This window comes from Rhinatrema bivittatum, chromosome 7, assembly GCF_901001135.1.
Source record: "Rhinatrema bivittatum chromosome 7, aRhiBiv1.1, whole genome shotgun sequence".
Taxonomy (NCBI): Eukaryota; Metazoa; Chordata; class Amphibia; order Gymnophiona; family Rhinatrematidae; genus Rhinatrema; species Rhinatrema bivittatum.
The window spans coordinates 232,032,532-232,059,927 of record NC_042621.1 but is presented as its reverse complement, the minus strand read 5'-3'; the positions used below and the strand labels follow the sequence as shown (position 1 = coordinate 232,059,927).

At 40.4% G+C, this 27,396-nt stretch overlaps 1 protein-coding gene across 8 annotated transcripts in view; it reads left to right on the top strand.

Annotated features, from left to right (window-relative positions):
- Positions 1-27,396, top strand: part of KNDC1 (kinase non-catalytic C-lobe domain containing 1) — a 283,690-nt gene that overhangs the window by 150,906 nt on the left and 105,388 nt on the right. For all 8 annotated transcript variants that reach the window (XM_029609968.1, XM_029609973.1, XM_029609974.1 and 5 more), the window contains one exon: positions 4,010-4,154. In XM_029609968.1, the coding sequence (XP_029465828.1) occupies positions 4,010-4,154 (145 nt within the window). The remainder of the gene's footprint in view (positions 1-4,009; positions 4,155-27,396) is intronic.

Here is a 27,396-nt window from a genome sequence, read left to right as displayed (position 1 = left end):
CTATCTTCTTGGGATTGCAGCAGGGCTTCTTCTCTTGTCAGTAACAAGTCCCTGTGCCGACCAATGCTCTGACTCTTGGTTCCCTCCCAACCAAGGTCCAGCTGCATTGGCTGATCTGCTAAACATGAGATTCAGCAACCATTGCCCCATGTACAAGTCCACCTTGAGGCCTGGCCACAGGTCTCAGTGTCTCCTTGTACAGCATACAGAAATGCGGGTACCACTTACCGCTCACACACCTGCAGGAGCCTACATGATATCCTCCATTGGGACACCTCCTGGTCTCCCATCTGGTCAGATATCAGAGCGGCCACCCCACCTTGTACCAAAGTCCCGGTACACTCCCCCAGGCGCTACGAAGTGCAGAGGGGAGAAGGGAGGGGGGTTGGGGAGTTTTAATTGCACTATTCTTTCTTTTAACAGAAAATAGTTACTCTCCGCACATCCTGGACCTAAGAAAATCCAACTTTCTTTAGACGTCACAGGTACAATGGTATCTTTGGTTACCATCACTCCATACTGCAGTAAGTACATTATTTTAATGTTTCTATGTGCTTTATGGTGAGTCAACATTACAACCCCAAGCTCTGCCGCTGGCACCAGCTTCGGTAAGTGAACTGTCTCTTGCATCACTGTTGGTGAATGCTGTTTTCTCTGCGGAGTGTAACATCATTCACTTTCCTTGCATAGACTACTGCTAACCACTTTCAGTACATGCAAGGAGCTCTCACTTTTTTCAGGACTCACTATACATTTACTAACTGGGATTACTGTCACTGCCATAAATCCCTTCTGTAACACTTCTGGACACCACAGTCTTAAGACCCTCTTGTCCAGCATGCGCACAGACATTCTGATACATTGTTATATGTCCCTGCGCATATTTTCCATAACCTCAGCCTTTCAACTTTTCATGGTTGGGCTATGGGGTTTCTTCCCACTATGCATTTTTCTCATAATTCAAAACTGCTATGGGTTATATTCAGTGACATTCTATACTCAATGGACCTAAGTGGTTTCATTGCTTTCGTCCCTGATTCTTATCCCAGTTCGAACTAGGACCTAGTCTCCTTCGACTCATGCTCGCAATTCCTTAGGGTTATAAAGTTTCTCCTGAAAGCTGTCAACCCATTATGCATCTATTGCACTCCAGCATAGTTTCTCATAAACTTCCTGGACGTTGCACCCATGAGTTATGCCCTTATGCCTTCCAATACTGCTTTTGCAACAATTCTTTGTGCATACAGACAGACAGCATAGGGACAATGTGCTTTCCAACTCATAAGCACGCATTACCTCTTAGCTGCTCTGCTAGACAGCTGCGCAGCTCTACCCTTGGCCCTTGTTCACTTCATGCGTCCTTGGGCCACATATCTAAGAGATTTAATGAACGCTCTATCAGACCTTCTCCACGTAGGTTCTATCCTCTCGAATGGTCTCAATTACATGTGTACAGGGCAAATCTTTTAACGCTGAGTTTAACTAAACTTTCCTCGGCGTCTGCATCATTCCATACGATGCACAGGTTCTGCTCCCTGCACATGTTTCCTATGCGTTCCCTTAGATGCCTTTTCTTCCATCAAAGGCCTCTTCAATATATCTCTTCTGCTGCCTCTCGTAGCCAGCATTCTTCTAATGTTGAACTGGGATGGGGTTCAGTATTCTTTTCCCCACTCCCTGACTGAGATCAGTATGCTTTCCCATACTTCTCAATCCATCATATCAGTAACCTTTTATTCTCTCACCAGTCAGTCCCAAATCATAGACTTACTGATGTTCTTAGGTTCTGGTAGCGTCACAAAACCTTCTAAACATAAATCTTGCCGTTTAATATGGCAGGCTTTACCTCCTGACGCTAAAAAAAAAAAAAAAAAAAAAAGAGGTATTACCCCTTTTACTTTTCCACCATTTTTTCTTACTCCCTCGGATTCTGTTCTCCAGACATCCTCCACATAGATACACCTTTCTCTTAGGAGGTGTATCGTTTTGGGAGTTGGGTTCCCGTTTTCGGTAATCCTCTCTGAGTCGGCTTACCATGGATTATCCACTGATCAAGCCGCCTCTATTTCTCTAATCACGGAATGAACATATATATTCTCCTTATAAGTCTCATACATTCTACGTTTGAGCCTTTCCATTCCTCTCTTCCACAGTTTGGCAAGGGAACTTCTTTCCCTCTTAATGTCATTCCTGCCAGCAGGGTCCGTGAGTTATGCACTCTTTCCATACTCACCTGACTCCGTTCCTCTGCCACTGAGTAGTTCTACGCATTCAACTTTCTATCCTTTTCAGGTAGATGTTGTATCTCCTTTCCTCAGGAAATACTCTATTAATTTTTCCTAACCTCTCTCTCTCGCCCTAGGGAGAGACTGGGTTTTCCACATTCCTGGACAGTAATGCTGCGCTTACATTCTATCTACATTGCACTGCATTCCATGTGAATTCCACTTGACTCTTTCCTTCATGCAAGGGTCAAGCTGCTACTTCCAGTGACCACACAGACCTAATCCTTCTGATTAAGTGGTCTATATTTCCTTTCCTACCAACAAGCAGACATTTCACTACAACACTGTGGGTATCCACAAACTGTTGTGTCCGTCTTAGCCTTAACAGCTTCCCTTTGGTTACTGCTGCTTGTACTTTTTTATCAGGTTGCAGCCTGGAGTCCTCTCCATACCTTCGCAGCCTATTATTGCTTACATTTGACTAGCCGGCATGCTCCATGTTTGGCCAGTCCGCCTACTCTTACTTTTTTCAATTCACTACCCAACATCCTTCCACGAACCCATTATGGTGTTGCGGATGCCCTCCGTTCCCATTTCCACCTCAGTCGTTACGCCTTTGCGCATCTGCGGTGTATCTGGTGCATTCCCGGGCATCCTCAGCTCGGTACTCACCCATTTGTGAGGACTACCATCCTGCTTGTCCTGTGAGAAAGCAAATGTTGCTTACCTGATGTAACAGGTGTTCTCACAGGACAGCAGGATGTTAGTCCTCACGAAACCCGCCCGCCACCCCGCGGAGTTGGGTCTGTATACTTTTATTTTAGTTTCGCTTGCGCTTTTTAGCTATAAGACGAGACTGAGGGAGACACCTGTGGCTCACAGGGATAATTGCAGGCTGGGCATGCTCAGTGCACCCAGTGTGCCAGTGTCAGTCAAAGCTTGTTGAAACTTTGACAGAAAAGTTTTCCGTACAGGGCTCCATCCTCGATGTCACCCATTTGTGAGGACTACCATCTGTGAGGACTAACATCCTGCTGTCCTGTGAGAACACCTGTTACATCAGGTAAGCAACATTTGCTTTATGCATTTACATGCGATATTGCACATAAATGTTAGGGGGAAAATGAGACAGTTTAAATATGTTCTGGGATGGAGTTTGAAAGTACGTTCACAAGTCACTCTTTTGTAAGTGCTATATGTGCATTCATTTCCAACATTTCCATACACTTTTACACCTGCTAATTAAATCACATAAGTTGTCTTTTGTCTACAGTTTATTTATTTGATTTATGGTGAAAGGTCTAGGTTAAATAGGGGAGTTGGGGTGAAGTGGTTGGGGGGTCAGGGTGAACTGGTAAAGGTGTTGGCGAATTGGAGATTGCAAGTAGACCCACAAATAAGTATTTCAGAAGCAAAGTACATGCATTCTTTATGAAATACATCCATGAATAATTCAGGATTATTACACATATATGTTTTATGAATTACATGCATAAAATATATGCACATTATTTTATAAAATGAGTAGAAAAATTGTGTTTTCCTGAATTACAAATAAGTGTTAATACTAAAACATACGCGTGTACTTTTGGGGCAGAAATATGTGGTATTTTTCAAAATGAGAAGAATCTATTTTAACTTATCTAATGGGAGCATAGTGAATACTCCGAGCAGAGTGGGGACATCGTAAGGATATCTTGAGGATAGTTTTCTCTGTAATATGTTGACATTATTATGGTTTAGACTACATCAAATTAATATTGCAGTATTTATTTTTATACAAGGTGAATATATTTTTGCCTTAAAAGGCCTTCAGTTTGGTACTTTTGTTGGTGCAATATCTGAGAAATTTTGTGATCTTTATTGGAATGAAACATTCCTGGAGAATCTTTACACGGCAGTAAATGGGAAAACTCCTTCACTACTTAGGTAAGTGTTATTTATTTATTTACTTGTATTTGATGTTGTGAGTTTTTGGTCACTAGATGAGTTATCAGACCATAAGACTATTTGCAACACACTATTGTTTCTTGATATTATTTGGTGTGTGTTGCATATTTTCCACATTCTTTGTAGTGTTTACCTTTTCATTTCGACTTTAATGCCAAACAGAACCACAAATCCGTTTACCATCAGGTTACATAAAATGAAATGAATCATCAATACAACATATTACAATTTAATTAAAATAAAAATTCACCCTTGTCAAGAACTCTCAAACAATACTCTTCCTCAATTCCCAACCAAGAAACCCCTCACTTCAGTCTTTTGATGTTATCCAAAACACTCTCAAACAACAAGGCCTTACTAGCTAGATTCAAGGCGAATTTCAAAACCTCAGAGGTTCCACAGCATAAGAGCAAAATATTGGAAACTACTTTGTCTTGTCTCTAGTAGCTTTACATCTGGATAATGCAGGCATTTCCAATAGTCTGCTGAGAGGAATGCAACATTCTTGGTGGATTATAAAAGCAGAGCAAATCTGCTAGATAATTAGGGGTTACCAAATGAAGACATTTAAACGTCAGAGATATTTTAAACTGAATTCCCTGATCAATCGGAAGCCAATGAAAATCACTCAGAATTGGTGTAACATGATCACTTTTTTTTTTCCTTGCAAATTAGCTTTGCAGCTGTATTTTGTCAATGAATTGCTTCATCAAAGCCCCTGGTACAATGACTTACAATAATTAATTCAGCCTAACATCAAATGCTATACAATTGTTTGCAAATCACAGGTTGACAGAAATGGGTGTAACCCATTGACAAATGTAGTTCTTCTATGTTTAAAGCCTGTAATGTGCAATATTCTTTTTCACTATTCAGCATTTTATTTTCCATATTTTTGCTGCAGCTTTATTTCCTTACAATGTTACATAATCTCACATTTGTTTCCAGAGCATGTGACCTTCAGAACATTGTCACAATCACTGAGAAGCATGTTTTAGAAAAATTAAATAACACAATTTTCTTTATATTTGTAAAAATACATCAATCTGAGCAGCTTATATTTCACAAAATAAAAATAACTTTGAATAAGTGAAGATCTTTTGTTATATATATATATATTTACAGAGTCTCTGGTATTTTGCGATTCTGTGGCCTGGGAAGAACCACAAAATCTGGGAACTGGAACATTGGCTCTGGTCCTCTTAATCCTACAGCAATCCCAGCTTCTTAGCAGGAAGAGCACTGTGGTAGTGTAGCTTTTTGTGTTCCATTCTCCTCTTCCTCTGCTTCTGGTCCTGGAGTATTATACTTTGAACTGCACAGCATTACAATATCATACAGGGCTCAAAGTGCAACACCAGCTCCAGACAGAAGAGAAGGATATGACCCAAGGTACTGCACTGCTGCTGTCCTCCTACAACCAAACCCAGGGAGTCATTTATCAAAATGTGTTAGGGCATTATCACGGGTGTTAAGGCCCTAATGCCTGCGATAATGCCCTAAAGCATGCAATAAATACTGCACAGCGAAATGCGTATCCAAATTTGAAATTTTTATTCAAGTGGGAGGAGTTTGGGCGGAGTAAATGGAAATGAGGGCTAGTTAATGTTGCATGCGATAATATAACGCACACTATCGTGGGATTTAATGCCAGAAATAACTACACCTTTTTCCTGAGCATTATGTCTGCAATAGCTGTGCATTATGGCTGAACAGGGATTTATCGCAAATCTCGTTTCAGGAGGGAGAGGGAAGGAAGGAGAGAGAGAGAGAGCCTCTATGGAGGCACCCTGATTTTTAAATGTTTTATACCACTGTAAGAGGGGGCATAATGAACTTGGGGTGAGTTGGGTTTTAGGTGGCAGTTTAACATGCACAGTCAAACAACATAGTTACCATCAGTGAAGATTTAATGTGATCTGGAGGGATTAAAGGTGAAAGAAGAGTAGATTTGTACCATGTTCTCTCTACCTAGCTTGATAGATTGTAGATAGGTAGCACAGGAAGTCTTAACTTTGGCACACTCTGCAAATATATCTCTTTGTGATGCCATGGAACAACAAAATCTTTAGGAGGCTAGCTCTAGGAAGCCAGCAAGAGACATTCTAGTGACAGATGCCTTTTTAATCCGATAGAATTAGGGGCTTCTCTATGCATTTCTGCCAATTCATTTATAGCCAAAACAATTTCAAAATTAAGAAAAGAGTCTAATGATTTTAATAGTCCCTTTTTGGCCACATCAAATTCAGTTTCTATGGTTTGAATGCTTAGCTGTTCAGCATCCAATAAGATTGAGAATTTTCTGATCCCTGATTATCCAGTACAATGGGAATCTCCTTCATCCCAATCTTCAGTCCTATGATCTAACTGTATGAATGTTGAAAATCAACTAATGTCTTCTATGCAGTTGCCTACTGAAGTAAGCAAAGTTATTTTAGTATCAATAAGATATACCAGAAGATCTTATAACTTCAGACAGAAAAGGTTTTCTATCTAGTGTTCTGACTTCAATCAGAACCCCTTTAAGTGACTTGTTCCCCTTTTACTTCAGCACTTCAAGCCTTTCTCACTCAAACTTGAAAGTTAACTCAAAAGTTCATCTTCATGATATAGCAGCATACCACAAAAATTTGGAAAGTATTCTTATCTCCCATCAACCTAGATTGTCAGATTCATGAAAGGCCTAACCCATCTTAAACCACCAACTAAAATTCTTCCTGCTACTTGGGATCTTAATATGGTATTAGCTCAATTCATGAAAGTTCCATTTGAAGCTTTGGTAATAGCAGATCTAATATTCCTTACATGGAAGGTGTTGTTATTTCTGATAGCATTTGCTTCTGCCTGGAGAGAACACAAGTTGTAAGCCTAGATCCATACTCTCCTTATTCACAAATTTTCCACAATAGAGTAGTTTTGAAAACACATCCTAAATTTCTACCAAAACTATTCTCTCAATTTTATTTAAATCAATCCATTGTGTTGCTAGTATTTTTTCCAATGCCATACACCTATAAGGGCAAATAGGTTTTACATTCATTTCATTGCATCCCTTAAACCCAGTCAAACAGGGTTGTTCATTTACAAAATGAAATCTGTCTCCATGGGCAAACAAGAACAAATTCAGTCACACATGTGGGATGATGTCATCTAATAGCGCTGACATGGGCATGGTTTCTCAGAGTTCAGAAAGAAAAGTCTTTCAGAGCATTTTTATGAGTTCCTGCACAGTGATTCCATGTGAGTCTCCTTGGTCAATTTTCTTCTACTGATGTCTAAGGATGGATATGTGCTGTCTCAAAACAACCTGCATTTTTTTCAGGGATCTTACTGCAATCATAAAGGGGCCCACGAGTCAGGTACTAGATGGGTGGGTGTATTTTGGGGGAAGGATGTTGGCATGGGGGGACATTTGGGGAGTGAGAAGGTCATATTTCTGATATATTTAGCATAAGAACATAAGAAATTGGATAACTTGTCTACTGAAAATCTTACTGAATATGGACCTCTTGGAAAGTTCTCTTTTTAATAGCAGTAATTGCAGCTTGCAGAATGAGCAAACTCCAGGCTCTAGTAGCAGACACTCCATATCACTGATTTAAAGATTAGAGTGATAATAAGAACACGATGGCCTAAGAATCTTCTAAAAGTAGTCTCTCAATCCCATTTGACTCAATCTATAATCCTTCTTACTTTTTTCCTCTAAGAAAGCAGAGAAAACACACCTTAGACTGTAGGAGAGTGCTACTCTTTTACTTAGAAAGGACATAGGCTTACAGGAAGTCTTCTGGATTGTGTATTTAAAATCATTTCTTACCTGAACTGTTTTGCATTTTAGGTGAGGTACAGAAAGCATTCATAAAATTAAAACAAAATACTGAACATAAATCATTATATAGTAGATAACATAAAAACATGAAAAAACATACTTTACCTTGGATATTCTAAGATGTAATTCCAAACAATTAACCTAATAGTTGAAAATATCTAAAATTGCCAAAAATACCAATCAAAATATAACAAAAAGTCCAAAGCTATATTAAAATAGTCTCACTGTCCTTTATTCCCACTGACTTAACCATACTGCTCCCCTGCAAGTCATGATCCAAATAAACAAAGATTTCCAGTTGGGAAACAAATGCTTTTATCCTATCTGACATCACCTATTATAAAGATACAAGCTTACATTTCACCAATAAAGTCAGAGTTCATCAAATCTGAGTAACAGCTAAGATGACAATTGTATGTTGGTTACCCCAGGAATGAGTGATTGGATATCTAGAGCAGCAAATTCAAGCACACAGCCTTCAGTTGCTGGTGGCCAGAGAGTAATGAATAATGGGGGTAGCCCCTGATCCAAGGCATGGCATTAGAAACCAGGAACAAAATAAGAAGCTAAAGCATACCAGGAAGGCGGGAACACAAAAGGGATCAATCAGGAACACTGAAGATAAGGGTAGGTAACCAGAGCAAAGCCAGAGAAAGAGGACCAAGAATTAGGATCAATGCCAAAAGACCTGTATATAAAAACACAACTAAGCAGGAAACAAATGATCACTGGAGGCACATGAAGGGCACAAAGCTGGAAGGACTAAATAGAGAGTCCCAAGTGGCTCACAGTACCATCTGTAGGTTGGAGGTGAATTCAGCAACAGATCCTCACAACTGCAACTTCAGAAGCATTCCTATGTTCAGTTTTTTTCCAAGTCATCTGCAAACTAGTTACCTGGACTTCCTTACATACTTTTATGAAGCATTATTGTCTAGAAGAAAACTCACAGAGAGAGTGCCTTTTGGCCAAGCAGTATTTTTTTAAAAATTTCTTCAAATAATTGCTTCAACTCTCCCACTATCTGTTATTCAATTGGGTTGCATATTTCTCATAAAGAACCCTGTATTAATATAAAGATTGTACACCTCAACATGTGCTCTTAGATCTGCTAATCATTGCTTCTGGAGTTTCCAACTTCATAGCTTGTTCACCTCTTGGAATCTCGGGATACTGCTTTTGTGGTGGCAGGTGCCATGTTTTGTAATAGACTTCCAAAGTATTTGAAAACTTGCACTCAAAATTTAAAAAAGACACTAAAGACCTTTCTTTTTAAACAGGCCTTTGATATCAGTGATATTTCTGGGTTTCAATGAGGTATTAGTTTCTGGATTTTATTTAATTATTGGTTTTGTATGGCAGTGTCAACATTATTTTGTTCTGTGTGTAGGTTGAGACGAGAAGGTTTATGGAAGAAACTTTGCTGTTATGTTTTGTTTTAAGTATTAGTGGTGTAAGGGAGCTTGTGTGTTTTTGTTCTTGTGTTTTGTTATTTATATTATGAATGTGTATATTGTAATCCACCATAAACAAATGGATGTTAGTGGAATATAAATTTTGAAAAATAAAAATAAATAAAAAAGAAATCTATTCACACAGCCCTCAGCTGGGAATCCCACTAGTGTGGCTGACCTGTAACAGGTGATCTCCATAGACATCAGGACAAATCTTCCATATAATCCTACTCTCCTCTTAGAGTTGAAGCTCAGTTAGTGAAAAGACTGAGACTTTCACAGTGAAGGTGCATGGGAACACCCTCACATACCCAAAAAGATTTCTCTATCTGAACTCTGAGAGAGCATGTCCATTTTGGCACTATCCGATGATGTCATTGCATTTGTGACTGATTTGACCTGCTGTCTACAAAGAATATGTGACAGGTAAGAAACTTGGTTTCTTCTTGGATTTCTGATTGCATCTCTTGTTATCAAACAAGACATCTTCAATATAAAGTGAAAACCCATCAAATGAGGGCTACTGCAGCTTCCTTAGCCCATCTTTGCTCTGCATCCACACAAGATATCCACAAAGCTGCTACCTTGTCTTCTAGCTATACCTTCATTGCACATTATTGCCTAGAAATTGCTCCTGTGCTGCAACTGGTGGACTGCTCTGTTTGGCCTGGTCATGCATATGAGCCATTTGAGGCCAAAGCAAGCTTTTGCAGACAGAAGGAGGGTGACTTGCATCATGATTCTCCCCCATTAGTGGTAATCTTTTCATAGGTTTATCTACAGAAGCCTAGTTATGACTTTTACTTTCTCTAGATAGTCAAGTTTTATCATCTTCTTGGTGTTCAACCAAGGTCATCACTAATCCTGGCAGAATCAATCCAAGGACCTCACTAAACCATTCAGTCAGTGGTGTTTACAAAGGCCAAAGGGATGCTTAGGCTGCATAAAAAGAACAACAATCAGGAAAAAGGAGGTGATAATGCCTCTACAGGTCATTGATGAGACCTCACCTGGAGTTTTGTGTTATGGAGACCATATCTCAAAAAATATAGAGACAGGATGAAAGTGGTCCAGAGAAAAGCAACCAAAATTTATTATTTATTTTATTTATTGTTTTTATATACCGACATTCGATCTCAATTGAGATATCACACCGGTTTACATTCAGGTACTGTAGGTATTTCTCTATCCCCAGCGGGCTTACAATCTAAGTTTTTGTACCTGAGGCAATGTAGGGTAAAGTGACTTGCCCAAGGTCACAAGGAGCGACATGGTGTGGAGTCTGCACCAAAAGACATGAGATGAGACTGGAGGACCTAGACAAAATGCAGACAAGGGCTATAAAAACAATAAAGGGGATGGAATGTTTCCCCTATGTGGAAGACTAAACAGGTTAGAGTTCTTCAGCCTGGAGAAAGGATTTTAAAGACCTCTATCTTATCAGTTATGATAGAAGTGTTTAAAATCACAAATGTTAAAATATGGATAAACAGAGAACAGTCATTTATCCTTTCCAATACAGATGTGCAAAGCCCAAATCGTTTGGATGGGGCTTCATTTTCAGCCCGCCGCAGAAAATCTTTTTTGGGAAAATTTGGTTCAGTTTTCAGGTTCCCCAAACCAGGATGAATTAGGCAATTTTGTTAAAATTGCCTAAACGATTGCACATCCCTACTTTCCAATAGTACTGGAGACACTCCATTAAGCGAATGGTTTGCACTTTCAAGACAAATCAGAGAAAGTATATTTTCACTCAGCCCGCAATTAAACTGTGGAATTTATTCCCAAAGGATGTAGTGAAAGCAGTTAGCATATATGGGTTTATTAAGGATTTGGATATGTTCCTGGAGGAAAAGTCTATAAGCCACTTTTAGTCATGAAGATTTGGGAAAGCCTCTGCTTATCCTGATTATGAGCAAGAAGGATTGAACTTATTGTTTGGAATCTTACTGGGTTCTTGGGACTTCAATTGGCCACTGAGACAGGATACTGGGCTTGGTGGATCTTTAGTCTGAGCCAGTATGGTATTTCTTATATTTTTATGACCTAAATATGTATATTCTGGAGGAGAGAAGAGATGGGGGAGATATGATACAGACTTTTAAATACCTGAAAGATATTAACCATGCACAGGATTCAAGCCTCTTCCAATGGAAAAGGAGATGGAGAGCAAGGGATTGTGATAAGACTCTTCAAAGGGTTAGATTCAAGAGCAACAGCAGGAAGTATTTCTTCACAGTGGTGGATGCATGGATTGCCCTCATGGAAGAGGTGGTGCAAGCAAAAACAGTAATGGAGTTCAAAAAGGCATGGGATAAACACAAAGGATCACTAGTAGCTAAAGGATAGAAATGAAGAAAAGGGGTAATCTTTGATAACAAGGTGTATACATTTCTGTATTGCAATAACCAACTCAGATCAACAGTTACAACCCTAAACGTTCTGTTGAGCAGACTGATGGACCATTTGGGTCTTTATCTGTCATCATTTACTATGTTACTATATATGCTACGTCAGCAGTAGTTTTGGCAAAGCAGTTCTCAAGAGCTTATTAATTCCTTCAATTCTGTCTCCATCCTCTAATGCAATACATGTCTCATGGTCCACTATTGAGATAGAAACTTTAAAAAATACCCACATAAACCCTCAGCTTGGGAGTTCCCACTTGTATGGCTGATTTCTGTCCTGCTTATCCACAAAGAATGCATAGTTGCTTATTTGTATTGGGCGTTCTCTGTAGACAGCAAGGCTAATCAACCACACCATCTCACCCTCCTCCCCTTAGAGTTCAAGATTAGCCTGCAATAAAGACTGAGAAAACTCTTGTGGAGGCAGCTGTGCAGGAGGTTCTGTGCATGCTTCTATAGGCTGCCTTGGTTTTTCTGAGCTATGAGAGAGATTTTCTGTCTTGGTGCCATTAAATGACATTGCCAACTTATGTGGCTGATGTATTTTTTTTTAAAGTTGTTCAGTCACGAGGCGATGTCCTGCTCCCTACCCACCTCTCCAAATACCAATCCTTCCAAAACACCTCCCCACTCCAGTAGCAGCCTCCCCCCACCCTAGATCTCCCCATCCAGAACACCTAAACCCTGGTGATCTAGTGTCCTCCACCACCCCACACCCAGTATAAAAGGCACACCCTGATGGGAGAGGCTTGAGTTTCCAGGCCACATGGCCATTTAAGATGAGATGATAGTGGTCCTGGGCGAAAGGGGCCAGCAATGCACATTTTTTTCATGTTTGCCCATGATACTTTTTCTTGGCGAGGGGATAAATATGGTAGGAACCCCCCCCCCCCACCTAACTGTATTTGTCCCCTCCCATAATAAAATATGGCAGTTTACTTAATAGATGATCCCTCCCCCCCCTACGTTTGTACCTGAGGCAATAGAAGATAAAGTGACTTGCCCAAGCTCACAAGAAATGGCAGTGGGATTTGAACACTTGTTTCCCTGGTTCTCAGCCTGTACTCTAATCACAAAGCTACTCCTAGAAAGAAGAAAGGAGAGCATCAGGTAAAGTGCAGAAAGATTAAAGAAAGAGAAAATATTAACATATCCACTCTGAAGGAAAGAAGACACCAGAGAGAGAAGGAAAAACAGAAAAAGTAATAGAGAGAAAACCAGTGAATGATAAAAAAAAAAAAAAGACACTCTGAGCCCCAAAATCAAACCAGGAACTTCAAGGGTTAGGAAATTATTGCCTGATAAAGAATATTAATAAGTAATCAGTATGAAAAATCCTGGGATACAGTTCAAAGCCCCTGACCTGTACATGTCTCCCACATGGAATATGCATGCTAGGAATAGTTGGGTTTTATGCAGGCTATACCCACCAGCATGGAGGCTTTTGTATTGTGCCCAAAAATGTTTTGTGATAATAAAACTTAAAGAATGCACTTTTAGGTACAGTGTATTTTGAGAGCAGGTTACTCAAATTTTCTATAGGAAGAGTCTACCAGACCCCCCCCCCCCCCCAACCAAAATGAACTGCTCACTCACTACTAGCACTACAGAAAGTAAGTGTCCCAGATTCACCCACCAGAACTCTGGGAACCTTAACCTTACTTCTCTGCCAGCTACAATCTGATGTTTGAATGTGTGGGACTTTGTAATCATGCAGGACTGGCTAGTTTCACACATTCAGATGTCAGATTGAAGACAGCAAAATGAGGCACACACAGGTAAAAAGTGCTACTCTCCTACTACCAGTGGAAGGTGGGGGAGAGAAAATCCTGCAAAATTTGGCTTGGTGTGTGAAGAAGGAGCAAACTTGAAAGTGCCAGGAATATTATTTTCTTTATATCCTACTTTTCAGGCAATTCAAAGCAGATTACATTCAAGTACTGTGTTTCCTTGTCCCCAATGGGCTCACAATCTTAAGTTTGTAGCTGAAATAAAAAAGGTTGAGAAGCACTGCTCTAAGCAGCTGTCTGAACATTTGAAAATGAAGATAATTTACCAAGCAGGGTAAGGCATACAAAAATCTCTAAATGCTTGCAGCTAGCAATTTTAACTGTGGGAAACATTAAGAAATTGAAGCAACTACAGTATCTTACATGGTAATGGCAGAACTGTTCAACTTTCGTTTCATCAGTCTAAAGCACTTTCTTTCAAAAAGTTTCAGGCAAATCAAGGTTTTGCGTTCCATGTTTTAGCAATTTTTGTAATGGGGTCATGAAAGTGTTTCCTTCTGACAACCCTCTCATACAAATCATTATTGTGTAAGCAACCTGTGCATGATTACACCAGGTCATTTGCAGTAATATGTGGATTCTGGTTTTCAAATTTGATGAGTTCTTGGGCACTTTTATCAGAGATTTTTATTGGTCTTCCTCATCTTGCCTTGACTTCTACAGTTCCATGTTACTTCGATTTCTCAATAATGTTTCTGACAGTTCAAATTGCTAGCCGGAAGCATTTAAAGATTTTTTTGTAGCCTTTCTCTGCTTTATCAGAGAGGATTATCTTGATTTTGAAATGCTCAGCTGCTTACAGGAGCCCATGATTGTTCAAAGTAGACAGAGCAGCAATCACAATCTGAGAGGTTAAAAGGATTAGAGGATTTTTTTAACTGTGGAATTATCTTCACCTAATTCATATGCATGCACATTATAAAATAGCTTGGCTGTGTGCACCCAATTTTAAGTGGGCACACAAATCCCAATTCTTCTGCATAAGTCTGGATATTTTATAACAGGTATGATTCCACGCCCTTGCTAGTTTCACCAGGTTGAATACCAGTTCACCCAGTTAAGAGCTAGGTCCTGCAAACTCCCCTAGTTTGATTGCCTGCACTCTGCCCAGTTATCCCAGATCCTTTAAACCCATCAGAAATGGGTTTTAAACTTACATCTTCCTCCCTAGCAGAAATAAACTACGTGGCAGTGCACCTGGACGTGTGCAAGGGCGCATAGGTATTTATGTGTACATCTTTTGGCCATGCCCCAAAATGCCCATGCTCCACCCATTCCCACACCATATCCCTTTTTGAAATCAAGTGAGAGCTGCACATAGTGGGAGATATACGCACATCTGGGCAGCTTTCAAAATGTGGTCGGTGTGCGTAAACCCGACTTGTGAGCGCATCCCCTAATTTATGCACATGCTGGGCTTTTAAAATTCACCTTTGTCTTTTGGATTCTTGTCCACCCTTTATTTTATATATTCTTTGGAAATAACTTTTGGCTATCTTGCATTTACTAATTTACATTTTCTTAAAAGAAGAAAAGGTTCCTACCGATCATAAAAAAGCGATTATCAGACCAGTTATTAAAAAGGGTTGCATTGACATAGATTTACAGTCTACTTTCAAACAAATTTCTAACCTGACTTCTCTGAGAAAACTCCTAGAGAAGTTGATTTATATCCAATATAAATATTTTCTTAAAAATAGTTTTATTTTGCATTCTTGCCAGAATGGATTTAGGCTGAAGCACAGCACTGAGATGTTGCTTCACTCTTTCTCTAATTTTCTTCTCAAGCATTTTGATGATGGTATTCCCATAGTTGATATATTCCTCAATGTCTCATCTGTTTTTGATATGTTATCTCATTCTATACTAGTGAATAGGCTTAAAGATTTGGGATTTGGGAAAGACAGTCTTTTCTTGGTTCTGATCTTATTAGGAGTCAAGAATGCAAGCAGTATGTTTGGGCGGTTTATGCTGAGGAGTACCACAGGGATCCAGTCTTCCTGCAGCTCTGTTTAATGTTTATTTACAACCACTATGCTTTTTAGTTGAAAAGAATTCCATAAGTTTTAGAATCTATGCAGATGACTCCTGGGTTGTTTTTTTTTTTTCCAATATAAAATAATTTGTCAGATCTTACTTAAAATTTTAGGAAGTCTTTAAGAATATAAGAACATAAGAACATGCCATAATGGTTCACACCAAGTGTCCATCAAGCCCACCATCCTGTTTCCAACAATGGCTAATCCAGGCCATAAGAACCTAGCAAGTACCCAAAAACTAAGCCTATTCCATGTTACTGTTGCTAGTAATAGCAGTGGCTATTTTCTAAGTCAACTTAATAGCAAATAATGGACTTCTCTTTCAAGAACTTATCCAATCCTTTTTTAAACCCAGCTACACTAACTTCACTAACCACATCCTCTGGCAACAAATTCCAGAGTTTAATTGTACATTGAGTGAAAAAGAACTTTCTCCAATTAGTGTTAAATGTGCCACATGCTAACTTCATGGAGTGCCCCCTAGTCCTTCTATTATCCGAAAGAGTAAATAACCGATTCACATTTACCCGTTCTAGACCTCTCATGATTTTAAACACCTCTATCATATCCCCCCTCAGCCGTCTCTTCTCCAAGTTGAACAGTCCTAACCTCTTTAGTCTTTCCTCATAGGGGAGCTGTTCCATCCCCTTTATCATTTTGGTCGTCTTTCTCTGTACCTTCTCCAACACAATTATATCTCTTTTTAGATGTGGTGACCAGAATTGTACATAGTGTTCAAAGTGCAGTCTCACCATGGAGCGATACAGAAGTATTATGACATTTTCCATTTTATTCACCAACATTCTGTTTGTTTTTTGACTGTTGCAGCACACTGAACCGATGATTTCAGTGTGTTATCCACTATCTTGGGTGATAGGTCCTAATATGGAACCTAACATTGTGTAACTATAGCATGGGTTATTTTTCCCTATATGCATCACCGTGCACTTATCCATATTAAATTTCATCTGTCATTTGGATGCCCAGTTTTCCAGTCTCACAAGGTCTTTCTGCAATTTATCATAATCCACTTAGATTTAACTACTCTGAATAGTTTTGTATCATCTGAAAATGTGATTACCTCACTCGTCGTATTCCTTTCCAGATCATTTATAAATATATTGAAATGCATGGGTCCCAGTACAGATCCATGAGGTACTCCACTGCCCACTCCCCTCCACTGAGAAAACTGTCCATTTAATCCTACTCTCTGTTTCCTGTCTTTTAGCCAGTTTGTAATCCACGAAAGGACATCACCCCCAATCCCATGACTTTTTACTTTTCCTAGAAGACTCTCATGAGAAACTTTGTCAAATGCCTTCTGAAAATCCAAATACACAATATCAACTGGTTCACATTTTTCCACATATTTATTAACACCTTCAAAAAAGTGAAGCAGATTTGTGAGGCAAGACTTGCCTTGGGTAAAGCTATGCTGACTTTGTTCCATTAAACCATGTCTTTCTATATGTTCTGTCATTTTGATATTTAGAACACTTTCCACTATTTTTCCTGGCAGTGAAGTAAGGCTAACTGGTCTGTAGTTTCCCAGATCACCCCTGGAGCCCTTTTTAAATATTGGGGTTACATTAGCCACCTTCCAGTCTTAAGGTACAATGGATGATTTTAATGATAGGTTACACATTTTTACTAATAGATATGAAATTTCATTTTTGAGTTCCATCAGAACCCTGGGGTGTATACCATCTGGTCCAGGTGATTTACTATTCTTCAGTTTGTCAATCAGGCCTACCACATCTTCTAGGTTCACAGTGATTTGGTTCAGTCCATCTGAATCATTACCCATGAAAACCTTCTCTGGAATGGGTAACTCCCCAACATCCTCTTCAGTAAACACAGAAGCAAAGAAATCATTAATCTTTCTGCTATGGCCTTATCTTCTCTAAGTACCCCTTTAACCCCTCGATCATCTAACGGTCCAACTGACTCCCTCACAGGCTTTCTGCTTTGGATATATTTTTTAAAGTTTTTACCGTGAGTTTTTGCCTCTAAGGCCAACTTCTTTTCAAATTCTCTTTTAGCCTGTCTTATCAATGTCTTATATTTAACTTGCTAATGCTTATGCTTATATATTACTGGATGACAAATAATCCTCTTAAATTGAACCCTGAGAAGACTGAAGCTTATATGGTTCTTAAAAAATTCAAAATTTTTATTGCAATATAATTTATCTTCCATCGCTTTATTGGGGACTAACATTCAATTTAAAGAGGTGTTGCATAACTTGGGCAACCTATTTGATTCTTAGCTTTCTTTAAAAACTTAAATTTCTCAGTTATTAAAATCTGGCTGTTTTAAGCTTCAGTTGCTCCACCATTTGAAATTTATCCTGGATCAAGGCAATTTTTATACAGTAGTGCAAGCCATTTTTTTAATTATTTTATTTATGGTAATTATATATTATATAATAAATAATTTACTTTGCATGGAAATTCATACATATTACTATAAAGCAATAACATAAGGAAAACATATCAAGAACCAATAAGGGAACACAAATACCATCATCCATAACTAAAAGTACAGCATATGGAAGGAGTCAGAAAAATCAAGTAGAATTAAATAAAAAATATCTAAGTAACCAGAATAACATGTGACAAACTGTTAGCACATATGCCCAAATGCCTAATTTGACACTGGAGATGAAGTTAAGGGTTTTCTGCAATCAAGAATTGCTCTTAATTGCTCAGGAGAAAAAAAATGAAAACATTGTTTGCAAACTTAATAAGATATTTACAGGAATAGTGCAGAGTGAAAGAACATACTAAAGCTATAAGCATCCTTCCTGCTGCTCCTCCTCATGTGCAGACCGGCCTGCATTACTCCACTCTCGCATTGCTAGAATTTCCTATATGCTCATCTCATGACAAGCTCAAGATGACTGGAAATCAAAAGTTTTCAGGTATGGGAAGCAAGGTATTTTTCCCTTCTTGTTTTAATTATTAGGTGTTTGCTATTTTGAAATAGTTTATTGCCGTTTGGAAATATTTATATGAGAGTTCTTAATTACTGGATGTTATTCTATTTGTAATCTTTTTGGCAATATTCTTTTTATTAGTATGGCTTATTATGATTGATTTTTAATTCTTGATTTTATTGTTTTGATTTATGAGGATTGGTGATTTCTGTTTTTCCATTGCTTCATAATATACAAGTCTAGCTTGTTGGAGTTTCTAGTTCAGTTTCTGTCTACACATTTCTATTTCTATTTTATGGGCTCTTTATTCTGTATTTGGTGAAGGTCTGTTTGTGTTCTGTATGTGTAAGCGAGGAGAGGTATTCTGCTAGCATATATAGTTTCTATATAATAATTTAGAACAGACGGGTTTGTTCTGCTTTCCTAATAGGAGGTGTTTTAGGGACTGTTGTAATATTTGCCTTTTCATAGATAGGGTTGTTCCTGTTTGAGCGCTTGCAGTTAGTACTGTTTTGTATGGGATTTTTACTTAATTATTGGCTGTCCAAGGCCCAAACCCATACCTAAGACATGTAAAGATAATACTATTTGCATTCCAAGTATCTTTTTTTTTGTTGTTGTTGATTTTTTTGCTTGGCTCCACAGCAGTGCATGTTTTTCTGTACAACAAACTGGTGCTGAGTATAGGGCCCAGCTGGCATCAATTTTATGTACTAGTAGGTGGGGAAGGAGCACCTGGGGATCAATACTGCACAATTTAGAAATATTGGACCTATAAATGGGGTAAAATAGGTTTTTTTTTGGGGGGGGTGTTAAATTTCATAGTTTCGATTGATGGAGGGAGCAAGACTGTTTTGGCAGCAGAAGGGGGATTGGAACAGAGTGTGAGACTTGACAGTTTATATTGTGTGTTGAAATAATAGGAGTTGAGTGGCATCTTATAGACTAATCAGTTTATTAAAGCATTAGCTTTCGGGGATAGTCCACGTCGTCAGATGCATTCTGGGTTGGTTATTGGGGAAAACGCCCAACGACAGCACATCGGGTTTTCGCACAGGGCAGCAAAAATGTTAACACTGGCCCTGCTTCCAGTGAAGCAGCACATTGAATTTAAAATATCAGTCATGATTTTTAAAACTATTAAACAGGCTAGACCAACTTATCTTTCCTCTTTTATTAAAAATTTATCAACCAGTTCGTGCCTTACGTTCTGAAGGGAAATTTTGGCTTGATATTCCAACAATTAAAATGCTATGATTAAGGGATACTCTGCAAAGAGTATTTTTTGCCATTGGGCCCTCCTTATGGAATTCTGTGCTGGATTCACAGGATTTTAGATGATATAAAAGTTTTGCATAAGCAGCTGAAGGCTTTATTGTTTTTCAGACAGCATTTTTATAATTATGATTTTATGAATAATGTTTTAATTGTTTAATTATATTAAACTATGTTAATGACTGTAATCCACTCAGTAATGGCTCCCATTATTAGCGGAATATAAAAGTTTTAAAATAAAATAAGAAATAATGCATTTTGACTAGGGGTTCCTAAACTTTTGCATACAAATGTATATTTATATTAAACTATATTTTGTTTTTTTATTTTTCCTCTCTTTCATAAGGAAACTCTTCTTTTTCTTCCTTAATTTACTCTCATTAGAGAACCATAATAGGTAGTTTTCTATTAGGGATATGCAGAGGCAAAATTTTCATTTTGGTTTGTCCATTCATTTCATAGATCAAATTTTTGCTTTGTTCATTCCATTTGTTTTTTTGTTTTCATTTGAAGTCAATGGGGTAAGTAATCCCTAGGCCTCACTGACTTAAGACTGACTTATGGAACCTAGGCATAGGTCCAGTTCAGAGCCTGGCCCAAGGTCAGGTCTCATTGCCAAGGCCCGGTCCTGTGTTTGAGATCAAAGCCTAGGCTTGGCACCTGGGCCCAACATGAGGTCTAGGCCTAGGAGGAGGCCTCCCAAATGTCTTCTTTCTTCTATTACCTTGTGCTGGACACCAGTGGCCCCTGTCACATAATAGGGGCAAAGGACTGGCCAGAGCCATTTTGGAAAATGATGGTTGCTGAGCCCTACTAGACCACCAGGGCAAATTTGGTAAGTCTAGAGGGTGTCAGGAGGGTTAGCTAGGGTGGTGGTGGGTGGGCTGGCAGCTGGGGGTGGGGAGGTCTATTTTTCAACAAAGGGAAGGGATTAGGGGCAGAACATGTGAATGCAGGTTTTTCATAAATATTACCTTTCTGGTGGAACTTCAGCCTCCTCCAGGGGGGGCGGGTATAAAACAAGGGGGGTTATGATGTATGTCGGAAGAATTGATGCAAACTATTTGCAAATAGTTGGGTAAGTTTTCAAAGGGTTATGCGCATAACCCCCGAAAACCTACCCCTGCGTGCGCCAGCCCCGGGATGCGCGTATATCCTGGGGCTTCAAAAAAGGTGTATGGCCAGGGGCATGGTGGCGGTTCGGGTGGGGGTCAAGTGCTCCGGCACAGTGGCCTGTGCTGGGGCATGGCATGCCAGCAGCCGGCAGGCGCGCGCAAGTTACGCCTGCCTTGGGCAGGCGTAACTTTTGGAGCAAAGGTAGGGGGGGATTTAGTTAGGGATGGGGGGTGGGTTAGATAGGGGAAGGGAGGGGAAGGTGGGGGGGGGGGGGGGAAAAAAAGTTCCCTCCAAGGCTGCTCCAATTTCGGAGCGGCCTTGGAGGGAACGGGGAAAGCCATCGGGACTCCCCTCGGGCTCGGCACGCGCAAGGTGCACATGTGTGCACCCCCTTGTACGCGCTGGGCCTGGATTTTATAACATGCGCGTGGCAGCGCATGCATGTTATAAAATCGGGTTGCCCGAACAAATCTACGCCCGCCCATACCTTTTAAGATCTGGCCCAGTATGTACAAAAACCAATAGAAAATAAAATATAAAATTTCATGTTTTTTTTAATTGCTTAGTTTAAGAAAACAAATGAAATGACATAGACAAATGTTATTTCAAACAAAAGCACATCTCTAATTTAACATGTAACTGGTAAAACTTATTGCATACCATATTAAGTGATGTTTCATCATCATGTTAAACTTTTGCATACTCGCACACTAAAAAATGTTTTTCCGTTGATAAGCAGGCTGAATTAGCTGTCTGGGATATCCTCCAGCTCAGCTCAGGGCAAAGCTTCTCTCAAGATACACAGAGCTTTGTTCTGTTTGGCTGTGTGGTGCTTCCCGCACAATTGTCTGGCCACCTCAGTTCTGTTTCTTCCTGATAGATGTGCAGATTGACTTCTCTCTTACTTTCTTCTCCTCATAACTTTCTCTTCAATTTGGTGAATCCCAAACAAGACTTTTTAGTGCTCCAAAGACTCCAGGGTTCAAATACTGCCAGTTTGGCAAAATTATGTGTGTCATCTATGGTCATAATTATTGCTACCTATGCCTAGGGCCTGACCACAAGCAAGCATCCTGCCGCAATTGTGGCAGAAGATCACCAAAAGCCCAAAGACAATGGGCTGAGAATATAGCCAGTTGGAGGGAAAAGGAAGCAGCCTTGTCAGGCTCTTTTGCCCAAAGTCCGGAGCATTGTTCCACCCATTCCTCTCCAGGCCCCAAAACTCAGCAGCCTACTCAGCCTAAGTGAGCATCATTGGTGGGGCCGATGGCCACTACAGACCAAGACAGGCAGAACCAGGTGGAAAAAACTCCCAGAAAGCTTGAGACTGCAAAAGCTGTCTCAAAGCCCCATAAAAGGCCAAAAGCTTAGTCAAAATCATCACCTAAAAGTGTCTGGAGTTGAGAAACATAGCGCCCTGCGATGCATGATGCAACTCGGCCAAAAGAGGTGATGCAATCGACACCTATGGCACATGATGCAAGGTGACGCTTGGAGTCTACACACTGACCCTAGACACAAGATACAAGGGATAAACCATGACACATAAGACAAAGTCGAGGTATTCAATGCAAATGCATCAGTCATTGACACACCCGATACTTAAACAGCAAGCATCGAAGCATAATGGGAAAGAAAGTAATAAGGGAGCCACTCACGAATAATGGCGTCAGGATCCACAAGTCAGATTCATGCCAAAGCAGCTATTGGCTTCTGATATGTCTGGTGTGGAGAACATAACATCTTCCCCAATGCATCAAGGTTCTAATGGTTCTTCTTCATCCAGGAAGGTCCATGCAGGCATTTCAAATGTTTCCAAGCAGAAGAGGAAACTGCCTCAGTTTCAAGAGGCTATATCTAAGAGGCATAAATCCAGCTGTAAGGATCAGGGTCCATCTGAACACCGCAGAGTCCTGATTCCTCCGTTCTCCTTGTGGCGTTAAGCCATCTAGGATTGTAACTAAAAGACCTCCATCTCATATTTGTTATGGAGGAGATGAGACTACTCCTCCGCAAAAGAAGAAGAAGGATTTTCTTCCCATGACAAACCCAACAGGACTGGCCTCACAGGCCATGTTCCAAATCTTGGATGTTCTTTGGACTTTTTTTGTTTCTCTGGAATTGAGTCACCAACTTCAACCTCCAAGTCCATTAGAGGAGGCTTATCCCTGCCTTCATTTCCATCTTCACCAGTCCAGGAATGAGACGTGTCAAGCTGTCATGACCGGTATCCAGATCTGGCAACTTCCCCAGAACCAGTAATGGACATACTAAAAATCTTTGATGTCCTATCGGAACCAACCACACTCCCATCTCATGTGGTTTTGGATGCGGCTATGGATAAGTTGTGGGAGTCCCTATATTCGGGTCCCCCTATATCTCAGAAAACCAACTTGAAATTTAGTATGCGGAAATCCATGCATTATGGCACAGTCCAACTCTCTCATGCTTTGGTAGTGGTCGAGTCGGCCATAAAAAGGGCCAAAAAAACTGCACCTGCATTCCAACGGACCTTCCAGGTAAAGATAATAAGTACCTGCATAACTTCAGTAAGAAGGTTTTTTCAGGTGGTAATACTCAATGCTAATATAAAGCAACACCAGTTTTACATCACTGAGTGTATGAGTGCTTGCAAGCCATCAGGCCACACTCCAGTACAGCAGTGGATGGACAAATACAGAGCCAAGCAATAGCAGATATGGAAAAGGAACTGCGTTATTTCCTGCATATGATATATGAAGCATTCAAAACATCTGCTCAGATATCGGCGTCATCAATAGCAGCTCGCAGAATAGCCTGGCTCCAGGTGAGCACTATATGCGATGATGACCATGAGAAGCTGGGTGACCTGCCATGCAAGGGAGACAATTTGGGGACAAGCTATGTGAGACAGTCTCAGTCGAAGGAATAGAATGTGGCTGGTTTTTTTTTACGTCACCACTAGAACAGTCACCGTCATGGTTTTATTCAAGCTATAAGATGCCTTTTTACCAGAGATGACAGTACAGAGTGTAGACTCCCTACAGGCCACTGCCTTACCAGGTTCCAAGACAGCAAGGGCACCAATCTCATCCTGGAGGGCACCAAAGGGCGCAACAAACCCAGAAGCAGCAGCAGACCTCTAATCAAAAGCTGCAACAAAATCTTTGAGTATAGTTTGACCACAGTTACCATTGGCGATGGGGGGCAGGATATCCGTTTTTATCAGGCCTCGATGTCTATTATGTCAAATCATGGGTTCTCAGAGTGGTTTGCAATGGATACAGACTAAACCTCAAGAAAAATCCATCTCTCCCACACCTTGTACCAACATTTGGGACTCGGTCAAATAACTTACTTCTGCAGCAGGAAGTGAACTCGCTACTTCAACAACAAGTGATTCAGCTGCTGCCTCAGCAGCAGCATGATCAGGGATTTTATTCCCAATACTTCCTCATCCCAAAGAAGAGTAGGGGTCTCTGCCCCATACTGGACCTTTGGGCTCTCAACAAATTCATGCGGAGGGAAAAATTCAAGATGACATCTCTCAAAAATGTAGGGAGATATCCAATGAATCATAATAGCCAAAGAAGTATGCAGACAAGACTGACAGGCCCCAAAATCTGCCTTAGTGGAAAAACAAGAGACCTTGCCCTGATACACCGAAGGATACTTTATATAGATCTGCCTGTTTGTAAGTGCTTTTTTAAATAAAAAAGAAGACAGAAGAACAATAAAGCAGCTAAGCCCCTAAGGGGGCGTTATGGATCGGCAAGCAAGTCCAGAGGTCAGAAAGACCCCCACCCTTGGAAGATACGGGGGGCAGTCTGAGACAGAGAAAGACACTCTGGCATATCAGCTTGGCATACAGACGTGGCAGTTCTCCCCCCCAAGAGATTGGGAGGGGGAAAAAACCTGCAACATGGCAGGACCCCCCCTCCCCACTGAAGAAATGGGAAGGGGGAAAAGTCCTGCAATGCGGAAAAGACCCTTCACCCACCACGTAATTATGCATGAGCTTATGCATATTTACTAAGAACATGCCATACTGGGTCAGACCAAGGGTCCATCAAGCCCAGCATCCTGTTTCCAACAGTGGCCAATCCAGGCCATAAGAACCTGGCAAGTACCCAAACACTAAGTCTATTCCATGTTACTGTTGCTAGTAATAGCAGTGGCTATTTTCTAAGTCAACTTAATTAATAGCAGGTAATGGACTTCTCCTCCAAGAACTTATCCAATCCTTTTTTAAACACAGCTATATTAACTGCACTAACCACATCCTCTGGCAACAAATTCCAGAGTTTAATTGTGTGTTGAGTGAAAAAGAACTTTCTCCAATTAATTTTAAATGTGCCACATGCTAACTTCATGGAGTGCCCCTAGTCTTTCTATTATCTGAAATAGTAAATAACCGATTCACATCTACCCTTTCTAGACTTCTCATGATTTTAAACACCTCTATCATATCCCCCCTCAGCCGTCTCTTCTCCAAGCTGAAAAGTCCTAACCTCTTTAGTCTTTCCTCATAGGGGAGGGAAATAAGGAAAAGAGGGACCCTGGGAGCGAGACCCTGAAAGAGGAGTGAACCCTGAGAGTGACCCAGAAAGGAAGAGCGAAAGGGGAGTCCAAAGTAGACCAGCACTCCCTGCTATCAAGGACAAAGAAGACTAAGTGTGGCCAGGAGAACAGAGAGAGGAGATGTCCTGATGAGAGACAGCAGTGAGCTGTCTGAGGTGACGGGGAGCCAAGAGCAGCCCAATAGCTCTGCCAGTATGGGAAGGGACCCAGAAGCAAGCCAGTAGCTCTCCCAGAACCAGTCCCAGAGTCAAGTTTCCTTGCCTGTCCACATTTTACAGCTTTCCAACCAGAGCCTGCTTCAGAGGTAAACAGGGGAGATCACATGAAGTCTGGACCAGGGGGTAAGTAAGTTAGCCATAAGTATTAGGGATGTGAATTGTTTATCTGACGATTGAAAATATCTTCCAATATTTTCAATATCGTCAGATATCGGGGGTCCCCGATAGCGATAGGAAACCCCACGATTAATTTATTGGGTTTTCTTATTGTTATGGGGGGGGGGGGGGCGCGGGAAAAAAGGACACAACCTAAAAACACAACCTGACTCTTTAAAATGAGTTTGTTAGTATCCCCCCACCCTCCGGACCCCCCCCCAAATTTTTTTTAAATACCTGGTTGTCCAGCGGGGGTCCTGGGAGCATTCTCCCGCACTCGGGCTGTCGGCTGCCACTAATCAAAATGGCACCGATGGCCCTTTGCTCTTACCACCAGTTATTTAATAAAAATTTTGGGGGGTCCGGAGGGTGGGGGGATACTAATAAACTCATTTTAAAGAGTCGGCTGTATTTTTTGGTTATCGGCTCGGGTGCAGCCGATTTAAAAAAAAAAAAAAAACCTGATCGGACTGCAAGATAAAAATTTCACAATGTGAATCGGAACCGGAATCCGAACCGATACCGGTTCCGATTCACATCTCTAATAAGTATTAATATATTAAGCAGGCTAAGATTTATGGCATATGTGAACTCACCCATAGCAAAGAACTTTCTTTAGGGTAAACTGGTGCTTAGTAGACAGGATGTCAGAGACATGATTATTATTAGCTTCTAAATGCGAAATCCTGCCAAATCTGTTAAATAAAATTCTAGTTCTGGGGAGAGCACATTGTCTTTATCCTGAGCTTAGGATCATGAAGTAAGACAGGAGGGCAACTGAAAGTGTCCTATAGCAGACTGATCCCTGCACCCTTAAACCTGCTTACAAAACCATACTTCCATTTCTACAACTCAATGATTGGATGTATATTTTGGATATCAAAGATGCTTATTCTCACATTCCTATGCACAGTTCCTCATGGCATTACCTGTGTTTTCAGGTGAATGCCTAGCACTACTAATACAATTCCTATCTTTTAGACTATCATCAGCCCCCGGAGTGTTCAAAAAATGCCTAGCCATAGCTGTGGCCCATTCAAGGAGAAAGGGGATATAAGTCTTCCCCATGAGGACAATTAGCTTCTCGTTTCATTGAAGTCCAGGATAATTCACTCACATCTACTCCAGACAATAAACTGCCTAGAAAATCTAGGTTTTATAATAAACTACGAGAATTCCAGCCTTCAACCATCTCAGGTTCTTCAGTTCATAGGAGCAACAATAAACACAATTATCTGCAAAGCTTTTCTGCTGTCAAAGAGGGTCAAAACATTTTGCAAGTTAGCTCTTCCCTTACAAACCCAGTCGCACCCTTTGGCACGTCAAATACTTACCATCTTAGGCCACATGGTGGTAGCCATTTATGTCATTCCACACACTCGCCTTCACATGCGGCGACTGCAGTGGGGACTCAAAGCCTAATGGTCACAATGCACCC